The sequence below is a fragment of the Pongo pygmaeus genome, chromosome 16, assembly GCF_028885625.2.
Source record: "Pongo pygmaeus isolate AG05252 chromosome 16, NHGRI_mPonPyg2-v2.0_pri, whole genome shotgun sequence".
In the NCBI taxonomy this organism is placed as follows: Eukaryota; Metazoa; Chordata; class Mammalia; order Primates; family Hominidae; genus Pongo; species Pongo pygmaeus.
The window spans coordinates 49719029-49731817 of NC_072389.2; the positions used below are offsets into that span (position 1 = coordinate 49719029).

The following is a 12789-nucleotide window of genomic DNA, read 5'->3' on the forward strand; positions in this document are numbered from 1 at the left end:
GTACTATAAATAAAATATTATCGATTTGAAGAAACATGTATACTAGACTGAAATGCAGCTTTTGGCCTTTGGGAGATTACATAATTTTGAAGAGTTGCAAGTTTCAAGAAGGTAAAATACTAAGTAGAGAAAGATGTGGATTAAGGAAATGTAGAAAATGGGAAGTAGTCAGCTCAGGAAAGGAATCTTTGTATGAGAGTAAAATTAGAAGAAAAATGGAGCTAATGCTATTTGTAGAATAGATTTTGAAGCATTTGGAAGCATGTCTATGTGTGCATCTGTCTGTTTTTGTATCTCTGACCTAACACAATAAAGTAATGGTAGTCTCAAGAGTTAAACTCATTGTATTATATGTACCTGACAGATGTTCTTTATTTGTTCTTACCAGACAGTACGTAGTGCTTCTTGACTTATATATTTCTGTTCACGCTTACCTATATTCAAATGACTTAGACGCTGCTGGCCTTATGTCTCATCTCTACTTCTGTTTCTGAGATTTTGCCTTTGCATCACATGGCACAACCCCATGTGGCCCTAACCCCAACCCAGTACCTTTCTACATTTCTTCCCACTTTCCTCCCTCATTCTCTGCCTGTGTCTTTTAATACTGAAACACCTTCTTGTTCACATGGTGAATCTGTTCTGAGGATAGGAACTATTATTTTCAACAATTAATCTTTCTATTCTCATAGTAAAGAAACACTCTAGCAATATGTTCCTTTATCTTCAGTGCCACCTTTTATCCCCAGTAAACACATTTTGAAAGCAATGCCAAATTTTAAGATGCATGTTATATTTAAGTATAGTTAAAGTAGTAGTATGCACAATAAAGTTATAGCTTTGACCTAATCTGGAAGTCACTGTATGAGAAGTTGGAAAATGTCACCTTTGAACAATGTTCCACTTACTATGACTGGAAAATATTGTTAACTAGACATATTCTTGTGCGGTGGAATTGTGTTGTGTTCAGAGGCAATAAATCTCAAAGAGGCCCTGCTTATCTTAGTTACTGCAGGTTGAATATCCCTAATTCAAAAAATGCGAAATCTGAAATGCCTCAAAATCTGTAATTTATCACCAGGTGTGGTGGCTGATGCCTGTAATACTTCCCCTGGGAGGCCGAGGTGGGGAGATCACCTGAGTTCAAGAGTTTGAGACCAGCCTGGTCAACACGGTGAAAACCATCTCTATTAAAAATACAAAAATGAGCCGGATGTGGTGGTACACACCTATAACCCCAGCTACTGGGGAGGCTGAGGCATGAGAATTGCTTGAACCTGGGAGGCAGAGGTTGCAGTAAGCCAAGATCATGTTACTGCACTCCAGCCTGGGCAGCAGAATGAGACGGTCTCGCAAAAAAAAAAAAAAAGAAAATCTGAAACTTAGGTGTGATGAGTCATGCCTATAATCCCAGCATTTTGGGAGGCCAAGGCAATATTGCTTGAGCCTAAGAATTTGAGACCAGCCTGGGCAACATAGTGAGATAGTGAGAGCCCATCTCTACCAAAAAAAATTGTTTAAAGCCAGGCATGGTGTTATGCACCTGTCATCCCAGCTACGTGAAGGCTAAAGCAGGAGGATCACTTCAGCCCAGGAGGTCGAGGCTGCAATGGCCATGTTTGCGCCACTGCACTCCAACCTGGACAACAGAGTGAAACCTTGTCTTAAAAAAAAAAAACAAAAACATCCTGAAACTTATTGAGCACTGACATGACGTTCAAAGGAAATGCTCATTGGATCATTTTGCATTTTCAGATAAGGGACACTCAACCTGTATATGGAGCAAGTGATAATAGGGATATTGAAAATAAAACATTTATATATATGAAAAAATGAAATATTTTTGGTTACTAACTGCATGTGAGTGATGAACACCGGCAACAAGTAAAAGGTTCTGATAGTTTATAGTTTATCATCTACCTTGAGATGGAATTCAGAAAAAGTATTGGCAGAATAGATGGGTTTTTCTTAACCATCACAAATCTGTTTTGAAAAGACTCAGTTGATTAAAATGATTTTGTTAGTAAAATAATATATATAAAAATCTGTTGTTGTTTGGCTTACCAAAGAAATAAGGTGTGTGTGGTTTTCAATCAAGGCTACAAACTACACCAAATGTTTCAGGATGAAAATGTTAAAATTGATTAGAAGAACAACTATAGTTAAATTTTTTAGACCTCATCCTAAATGATGGTGATTGGATGCTGAGGATTTGGTTCTTTTTTTCTGCTTTGAGGAGGGGTATGTGGTTTACTTTGTTTTTGATGAGTCAAGACTGATAGGAGGATTAGGCCGGGCGGAGTGGCTCACGCCTGTAATCTCAGCACTTTGGGAGGCAGGCAGATCACTTTAGGTTAGGAGTTTGAGACCAGCCTGGACAACAAGGTGAAAGAAACCCCATCTCTACTAAAAATACAAAAATTAGCCAGGCATGGTGGCCCATGCCTGTAATCCCAGCTGCTCCGGAGGCTGAGGTAGGAGAATTGCTTGAACCCTGGAGGTGGAGGTTGCAGTGAGCCGAGATGACGCCACTGCATTCCAGCCTGGGGGAAAGAGCAAGACTCCGCCTCAAAAAACAAAACAAAAAAAAACAAAAAAACTAATAGGATTAAAAACAAGTAAACCTTTATCTAGCCCAGAGATGGGGACAGAGTGATATTATTAGCATACTAATGATCATTCAAAATTTGTCTTCTGGCCTGGCTTGGTGGCTCACGCCTATAATCTCAGCACTTTGGGAGGCCAAGGCGGGCGGATCACCTGAGGTCAGGAGTTTGAGACCAGCCTGCCCAACATGGCGAAACCTCGTCTCTACTAAAAGTACAAAAAGTTAGCTGGTCGTGGTGATGAGCGCTACTCGGGAGGCTGAGGCAGGAAAATCACTTGAACCCAGGAGGCGGAGGTTGCAGTGAGCCAAGATCGCGCCACTGCACTCCAGCCTGGGCCACAAGAGTGAAACTCCATCTCAAACAAACAAAATTTGTCACCTATAAGTGGTCAGTTCTTAAGGAAATTCTCTATTTTGCCCTAAAACATTCCCAGAACTAGATTTTTGTCATGGGGGCATTTTTGTGTGCATGTATATGGATGCCAGAATTGAAACTTCACTAAGCCTAGATTGGAATTTGTTGCTACCACAGGGTGTTTGGTTTGTTTTTAATCTGAATCCGTGAATCTAGTTCAAAAAATACTTGCTATTCGTGGTATTTGAAATTATAATAGTAGTCACCTTTGAATGAAATACAGTATTTTTCTTTCTGTAAAATTTTGTAACAAAATGAATATAGAGGAGTCAGAATGTAAATAGTTTTAATGGTTGCTCATGGCTTTTTGAATATTAGATTATAGGAGCTATATTAAATGTAGACAAAGAGAGACACAGTAATAAGAAAATAATGTATGTAAAGCAGCTCTGTGGGTACTGTAGTCTTTTCTGATACTGACCAGTAGGTTTTGAGAACTGTTGTGTTTGACTGTTATAATTTCAATCTCAAGTAGCCAATAGTGCTAATTTAGATGCCACATCTGAGTCATTAAATGTAGAATAGGAAGATTGATTTCTGAAAAACTGAGGTTATTTAAACCCACCAATCCAGATGTCTCCTTTTGAATATTATTTACCTTGATATAAATTTAAAATAGAGTTATTTTTAGCAGGTGGTTGTTTGAAGGAATTCTGAGTAATTATTGAGGAAGGTCATTGAGACAGGTCAGCTAGAGGTGGACACAATAATTGGATGGATGCTACCTGGCTGGAAGATGGAGCTTATTGGTGGATCAAAATCCCAGAGGGAAACTTTCCATTTTTAGCTTAAATGTTTATTAAAATTACATACCAGTGAAGTAAAGTACTGTATGCTGCTATTAGTAAAAATGACTTGATCATCAGTGATTATTATTATCCCACCAAAGAGATTGGTTTAAGTGATCACTTGTATGTGAAATATACTTGGTTTGAGTGGTACTTAGTTAATATTTCTATACTTTAAAACATGAACTTTTTCATTATAATCAAAGTTAGAATACAGCACATCTTAAAAAGAAGTGGTTTCCCATTGTATGTTTATTTGCTGAAACTTATCTTTGTATTTCCTTAGGTTTATGTGAGATTAAGACCATTTTTCAGGGAATTCCTGGAACGAATGTCTCAGATGTATGAGGTAAACATGCTTAAGCTAATTACATATGTATTTTTATTTTATTCAATATAGTACCCATATTTAGACCATGTATAATGATTACTTCTTTTCCCCTGAATTTATAGATCATTCTTTTTACTGCTTCTAAGAAGGTGTATGCAGACAAGTTACTGAACATACTAGACCCTAAAAAGCAACTGGTCAGGTAAATTTAATTAAGAAATAGTGGAAATGTCTGTCACACTGATCTATGAAATTACTGATTCTATTTCATTTTAATGGCCATTTTCAGTTGGCTGCATATGTGTTGAATGGTGAATATAAATGAATTTTTAAGCCCCTAAACTCTTTAAAAGAGTTCCTAATGATGGAACTCCAGACAGACGTTCTTTAAAGGATACAAAGATCTAGTGCCTTTATTCACTGTGACATCTATATCCTCATTTCTTTTGGGATTGGGGGAGACAGGGGTTGGGGGGGTTGTGTGGAATTTTTCCACATTGTGCATGATGTTTCATCTCCATATGTCTCTGAGGTAATGCATGTTAATTTACTTTTTAATGGCATAGAGAAATAAAATTTATTTTTTAACAGAAAGGATCAAATTAAGCCCTTGCTTTTTTTGAAAGCAAATTTATCTTCCATGGAAAGAAAATGTTACATGAATCTGATTGGAAATTACAATGGGTTTAGTCACTTAGGTTATCCTGACTGGACTCAGTTCCTTGTGTGTGCCCTGAGCCAGCAGATGCAGTGTTTTCCTGGTTAATGGGAGTGCCGTGGTGATTTTAAAACATGATAATTAGTTCCATTATTTTGTCAGCTGAAGTGAGATAGTAAGACTGCAGCAGTCTTGCTGTATCCTTTAAGATGAGGGGTTAATCTTTGAATTTTTGATCAAAAGCTGAGAGAGATGACACAAACGGCTCATAAAAGCTTTAATAGGGCCGGGCATGGTGGCTCATGCCTGTAATCTCCCAGCACTTTGGGAGGCCGAGTCTGGCTAATCACCTGAGGTCAGGAGTTCAAGGCCAGCCTGACCAACATGGAGAAACCCCGTCTCTACTAAAAATACAAAATTAGGTGGGCGTGGTGGCGCATGCCTGTAATCCCAAGCTGAGGCAGGAGAATCACTTGGACCCGGGAGGTGGAGGTTGTGGTGAGCCGAGATCGTGCCATTGCACTCCAGCCTGGGCAATAAGAGCAAAACTCCGTCTCAAAAAAAAAAGACTTTAATAGCTGGGTTGGTTGGTTGGTTCATTCGTTCTTTCTCTCTCTCTCTTTTTCTTTCTCTCTCTCTTTCTCTTTCTCTCTTTATTTCTTTCTTTTTTTTTTTTTTTTTTTTTTGAGGCGGATTCTCACTCTGTTGCCCAGGCTGGAGTGCAGTTTGCAATCTCTGCCTTCTGAGTTTAAAAGATTCTCCTGCCTCAGCCTCTCGAGTAGCTGGGACTACAGTTGCGTGCCACCACACCTGGCTAATTTTTAGTGTTTTTAGTAGAGACGGGGTTTCATCATATTGGCCAGGCTGGTCTTGAACTCCGACCTAAAGTGATCCACCCACTTTGGCCTCCCAAAGTGCTGGGATTACAGGTGTGAGCCACTGCACCCAGCCCAGCTGAGTATAAATTTTCTTAAATACTTTTCCCGTGTTGTCTTACTGGGAAATCCTAAACTGTATTTTCTGCTGTTAACAGTACCTTTATTATTCAGTGGTTGCAAGTATACTGAAAGGCTTTTCCTAATGTTCCTATTTTGGAAGGTTTTTTCTTCTAAATAAAGCTGTGGTATCTTTTGTTTTTTAATCTAAAGGGTCAAAATAAGTAAGCTGCAGTCACACAAATGGGAAATGGTATTTTCTATTCACAAAAGTATATTGTAATTTATGCTAATTTTACCTCACTTTACTAAAGTATACCCAGTGATTTTGTTTTGATGACTTCATTCATTATAATGATTTTTGTTCAGCACCTCCAGTATTCCAGGGAACAGTGGTGAGCAACACAAGCTCTTCGCTCTTGGAGCTTTCATTTACTAATGAGGAACAAATGATAGTCATGCTATGACAATGTGTTATAAATTAACAATCCTCTTTTAAACTAGATTTATAAAACCTACACGCTTGAGGGTTTCCATTTGTTCTATCTAGATGTATTTTGAGAAATCTGAAACAAAAGCTTGTTTTTTTGTTTGTTTGTTTGTTGTTTGAAACAGAGTCTTGCTCTGTCGCCCAGCCTGGAGTGCAGTGGTGTGATCTTGGCTCACTGTAAACTCTGTCTCCCAGATTCAAGCAATTCTCCTGCCTCAGTCTCCTGACGAGCTGGGATTGCAGGCGCGCATCACCATGCCCAGCTAATTTTTGTATTTTTAATAGAGACGGGGTTTCATCATGTTGGTCAGGCTGGTCTGGAACTCCTGACCTCGTGATCCGCCCACCTTGGCCTCCCAGAGTGCTGGGATTACAGGCGTGAGCCACCGCGCCTGGCCAAGGAAAGCTTTTCAAAGGGTAGATTGTGAGTGCTATGGGGAATTGTCTGTGTTGGTGACAAGGTAGACTCTAAGAAATTCCTATGATCTAGGCTGAGTGCCATGGCTCATGCCTGTAATCCCAGTACTTTGGGAGGCCAAGGCAGGCGGATCACAAGGTCAGGAGTTCAAGACCAGCCTGGCCAACATAATGAAACCTCGTCTCTACTAAAAATACAAAAAAAAATTAGCTGGGCATGGTGGCAGGCGCCTGTAATCCCAGCTACTCGGGAGGCAGAGGTTGCAGTGAGCTGAGAGTCTGCCATTGCACTCCAGCCTGGGCGACAGTGGGAGACTCCGTCTCAAAAAAAAAAAAAAAAAGAGAAAAAAGAAAAAAGAAATTCCTGTGATCTCTAAATCTCATGAGTTTCTAACGCAAGTCTATACTCACATGGATGATCTGCTCTTTGATGACTGGTACAAATAGTTGTTTTCTAAAAATGCAAATACATGCTATACACCCTCAGATTCCTGAATGAATAATTGGAAGGCTTTTACTGTAATTTAATTAAAATAACTGTAGTATCCACGTACAGATTCAGTTGTGTCCTGTCTCAATGAGTTTGCCACTATCGGTGAAGAGGCATCAACAGTGACTTGAATTTACATGCTATAAGTGTCTTTCCAATTTCCTCATATCCAAATGTTTATAGAAATAAAGCAGTTTTATTTAGGCCCAACCAAGACTTGAATTAATTTACTTAGTTTTTGTTTTGTTTTGTTTTTTCAAAGTAGAACGGACTAAACCTTCCTGGAGCCAGATGATTGTTTGACTGTGATTATTAAAGTTATTCCTTATAATAAGGGGGAAAGAATTGCTTATACATTTTGTCTGTTCGTTAAATTCTTCCTTTTTGCCATACCAACTGGCACTGATAATTTTAAGGTTGAGCTTTTATTTGTGTGTGTATATGTAGATTTTTATTTATTCTTGGTAGCACTGTGACAGATTTTGTGGGTAGAAAATATCAGTTTCTTGAAACTGCATAATTTAAAATACAGGTCCAAATAGGTCCTAGGTTTTGCAAAATTGTTAGTGTGATTAAGACACAAGGAAGACAACTTACCCATTATTAATATATACAGAATAGAGTACTTCAAGGTAGAAAAAAATTATATGAATTAATTATTAGTAATGTTCAGAGACTAGTATTTTGAGTATAAATTGAGATTATAATAATCACTTTAGTATTTATTATTGTAAAACCTTTAATAGCTTTCTAAAATGATGTAGCATTTTTCTGTTTGGGTGAAATATCAGTTTATAATACTTGATACTTAAATCTGAATTCCTCATTTCATTTAATCTGTTTTTTCAAATGATCATACACATATACTAAAAGAGGGGTGTTTAGGAAAAGTTGAAATGATGGAATGTTTTGGTCTTAGGACCTTTTCTCAAAAAATATAAGGAAATCTAAAAAGCATTTTTTCAAATGCCAACACAAAAACATTCCTTCTTATATTTTCTATTCTGGCATGTACAGGGATAGGGAGGCTGTGTGGTCCACTGGTTAGAGCCAAGGACTGGGAGCCAGGAGGATCCTGGGTTCCAATGCGGGGCTAACCACTGACTTACTGTGTGACCTTGGGCAAGTCACTTGACCTCCTTGTTCCTCAGTCAACCATCTGGAAAATTGGTTAAAAAGCAGGACCTCGCTGACAACCAGATGCTGCATCTGAGCTGAGCTTTCTTGGGTAAATAAATTACAAAAACAATTTAGAGTTTTTAATCCCCCTTTATAATTTAATAGTAACACTTTGGGATAAACTCAAGTTCTTTAAGGCATAGTAATATTTGGTTGTAAGCTTTCAGTAATTGCTAAGAATTTTTATAGTAAAATGGCAGCCCAACGCTTAGACCCATATTTGTGTTTGAATTTCCTTCAAGAGGGAAAATAATATGGCTTAACCTATGAAGCCTATGGTGTATATATATGTTCTACTTTTTAGAAAGTTTTTTTTTTTAAATTTGTTTTTATTTTTATGTTTAGGCACCGGCTTTTCCGTGAACATTGTGTTTGTGTACAAGGAAACTATATAAAGGACTTAAATATTCTTGGAAGAGATCTTTCAAAAACTATAATAATTGACAACTCACCACAAGCCTTTGCATATCAGGTAGGAAGAAAGTTGATAAACAAACTCAGATTGGAAAAAATACAATGAAGACACATGCTGCCAAACAGAATATGATGGGAGAAGAAGAACAGAATTTTCACTGGTGGAATTTCCCTTTAATGTGTCATTTTTTTAGAATTAGAAATGACAAAGTGGTATATTCCTTTTGGAAAATTTTTACTTAACTGACATGCAGCATAAATTAAGAAAAACCTGAGTAAGAAAACTATAAGATAAGCATCATTTAATAGCATTCTTATCAGTTATTAAATCAGTAATTAGTAATTTAATCATAAACATATTTGAGTACTATAGTTAGTTTATGGTCTTCTGGTCTGGTTATTTGGTTTAATGTTCTGAAATATTTTCTTAGACTATTTTGTCAATATATTTTTACCCTTTGTTAATATTTCTTTGACATATAACTACAAATATAGATGAGTCTCCTTCCTTCCTTTTTTTTTGTTTTTGTTTTTTGAGAAGGAGTTTCACTCTTGTTGCCCAAACTGGAGTGGAGTGCAATGGCGCAATCTTGACTCACTGCAACCTCCGCCTCCTGCGTTCAAGCGATTCTCCTGCCTCAGCCTCCCGAGTAGCTGGGATTACAGGTGTCTGCCACCATGCCTGGCTAATTTTGTATTTTTAGTAGAGACGGAGTTTCTCCATGTTGGTCAGGCTGGTCTCGAACTCCCGACCTCAGGTGATCGCCTGCCTCAGCCTCCCAAAGTGGTGGGATTACAGGTGTGAGCCACTGTGCCTGCCTGATGAGTCATCCGTTCAAGGTATATTTTAGATTATGAATATGTCCATGTGATATGATTTCTTTTTTCTTTTTTTTGTTTTCCTTTTTTTTTTGAGACGGAGTTTTGCTCTTGTCGCCCAGGCTGGAGTGCAGTGGCACGATATCAGCTCAGTGCAGCCTCCACCTCCTGGGTTCAAGTGATTCTCCTGCCTCCACCTCCTTAGTAGCTGGCACTACAGGTGCGCACCACTATGCTGTGCTAATTTTTTTGTATTATTAGTAGAGATGGGGTTTTGCTATGTTGGCCAGGCTGGTCTCGAACTTCTGACCTCAGGTGATCCACCTGTCTCAGCCTCCTAAAGTGCTGGGATTACAGGTGTGAGCTACCACACCCAGCCCCATGTGACAGGATTTCTTAAATTTGCTTCACAATAAACCAGTCCAGAATAGGGATGATGCAAAGTGGATTGGAGTATAAACTAGATTTGTCCTGTTTCAAAATGTCTATAATAAAAAGAAAACAAGAGAAAAGCTATATATGATACTAAGTTATATTTAGGTCCTTACTTTTATTTGTTTACATTTAAAAATGTCTTTTAAGAATTTCATCTTGGTTCCTAGATAAAATTATATCAATTATCCTCCATCTCATATACAACATTTAGCCTAAATTTTAAAACATTTTATCCCAGAGATTATTCACCATAAAATAAATATGGCTTGCATTCTTGTTTTTAGGCTCCTCTTCAATGAAATACCATTAATTTGTTAAGTTTCTACTATATTTTAAGTTATCATCCTACTCGATGGGAATAGAATAATGAATGGGAGATATGGTCACTGTATTTAAGGGAAAAAAAGTATACGCTTTTCTGTATTCTCTTTAGATTGGCGGTGTCCCATCGTTCACAGTGCCTACCTAGCATTGTACTAATTGTAACTATTTCTTGAAGGAATAATGGAATATTTTAGTTATATTAATGATCCTTGTAAAATGTATTTTAATGGAACTTTCTTGTTTAGTTTTATATACTCTGAGAAGAAATGACACTGAAAAACCAATAGGCTTCAATTTATTTCCTTATCCTCTGTCTCTGGCACTATTGAGATGTCAAAGAAAAAGTCTGGTGACATTACTTTTCAAAGGAACTTTTAGATCAGTGTTTACTTAATGAATCTTTGTTTATTTTTTAACTTTTTCCAAACTAGGTAAAATATAAGTAAAAGAGGATTTAATTACTTATTTATTGTTTTAGCTTTCTAATGGAATCCCTATAGAAAGTTGGTTTATGGATAAAAATGACAATGAACTCCTAAAATTGATTCCATTCCTGGAGAAGCTTGTAGAACTGGTAAGTATAGCTTGTCTTTTTCTGTTGTGTTTTTGTTAGCTCAACTATATTGAAATAAATATTTTTAAATGTCTTTGCTTTCTGTGTACTGACTTATAAAGTCAATTGTGAGCCAGGTCACAGGTGCCATCATAGGCGCCTGTAGTGCCAGCTACTTTAGGGTCTGAGGCAGGAGGATTGATTGAGCCTAGGAATTTGAGGTCATACTAGGCAACATAGTGAGATTCCAGCTCTTTACAAAATAATAATGATGATGATGATAAAGTCATCTGTCATGGGAGATAAGAGCAAAGGTTGAAAAAGATTACGTGCATTTTCAAACTTTTTTGTTTTTTGAGGCAGGGTCTTGTTCTGTCACCCAGGCTGCAATGTAGTAGCACAATCACTATTCACAGCAGCCTTGACTTCCTGGGCTCAATCTATCCTCCTGCCTCAGCCTTCTGGGTAGCTAGGACTATAGGCATGTGCCACCACACCTGTCTAATTTTTGTATTTTTTGTAGAGATGGGATTTCACCATGTTTCCCAGGCTGGTCTCGAACTCATGGGCTCAAACTATCTACCCATCTCAGCCTCCCATAATGCTGGGATTACAGACGTGAGCCACCATGCCCAACCACATTTTCAGACTTTATATATTATATTAACATTATGCTTATCAGTACTTAAGAATTTATAGATTGAATATCTTTACTATTTCAGTGGTCTTTCTCTTACAAGTTGCTAAGCAGTTGTGTTAGAAATAACATTAAATTGGCCGGGTGTGGTGGCTCACGCCTATAATCCCAGTACTTTGGGAGGCCGAGGCAGGCGGATCACTTGAGGTCAGGAGGTCGAGACCAGCCTGGCCAAAATGGTGAAACCCCATCTCTACTAAAAATACAAAAATGAGCTGGGCGTAGTAGTGGGCGCCTATAATCCCAGCTACTCTAGAGGCTGAGGTAGGAGAATCACTTGAACCCGGGAGGCGGAGGCTGCAGTGAGCCGAGATTGCACCACTGCACTCCAGCCTGGGCAACAGAGTGAGACTTTGTCTCAAAACAAAACAAAACAAACAAAATTAAATTTTTCATTTTGGTCTTATAATTCACATTTAGAATTAATGCTTGTGCTACTGAAACTTTATTCTAGGAATTCTATTTCTATATCGCATGGAACACTTAGCTTTAAAGACCAGTGTAGAAATTAGAATTCTCTTTTACCTGTCTTGGTTTGGCCTCTATTGCTTGATGAAACTTTGGCAGGATGTAGTGGTGCACACCTACTTAATCCCACTGTTTTTTGTTTGTTTGTTTGTTTGAGACAGGATTTTGTGCTTTCGCCCAGGCTGGAGTGCAGTGGCGCAATCTCGGCTCACTGCAGCCTCCGCCTCCCATGTTCAAGGGATTCTCGTGCCTCAGCCTTCCAAGTAGTTGGGATTACAGGCGCCCGCCACCACGCCTGGCTAATTTTTAAACAAACAAATCTTCTTGGGAGGCCAAGGTGGGCAGATAACCTGAGGTCAGGAGTTCAAGACCAGCCTGGCCAACATGGTGAAACTCTGCCTCTACAAAAATTACAAAAAATTAGCCAGGCATGGTGGTGGGCGTCTGTAGTCCCAGCTACTTTGGAGGCTGAGGCACAAGAATCGCTTGAACCCAGGAGGCAGAGGTTGCAGTGAGCTGAGATTGTGCCATTGCACTCCAGCCTGAGCAACAGAGCAAGACTCTGAAAAAATAAAAATTAAAAAAAAAAATCTTCAACGAAATTCTTTTCAAAATCTAAATTTAACTGCATCTGTGTAGTATCTCTATTTGGCAAATAAAATATGTCGTAAAATAAAAACTGGTGTGTTTTCTCTGCAAGGTAAGAAAGTCTATGTTATGAGGATCATATCTTTGAAATTTAATGCCTTTTTAAAAATTGTCTTTTTT

General features: G+C 38.2%; 1 protein-coding gene across 10 annotated transcripts in view; it reads left to right on the top strand.

The window, feature by feature from the left end:
- CTDSPL2 (CTD small phosphatase like 2) overlaps positions 1–12789 on the top strand; it is a 107804-nt gene that overhangs the window by 90058 nt on the left and 4957 nt on the right. For all 10 annotated transcript variants that reach the window (XM_054452003.2, XM_054452012.2, XM_054452011.2 and 7 more), the window contains 4 exons: positions 4098–4160; positions 4265–4344; positions 8657–8783; positions 10782–10877. In XM_054452003.2, coding sequence (XP_054307978.1) covers positions 4098–4160; positions 4265–4344; positions 8657–8783; positions 10782–10877 — 366 coding nt within the window. The remainder of the gene's footprint in view (positions 1–4097; positions 4161–4264; positions 4345–8656; positions 8784–10781; positions 10878–12789) is intronic.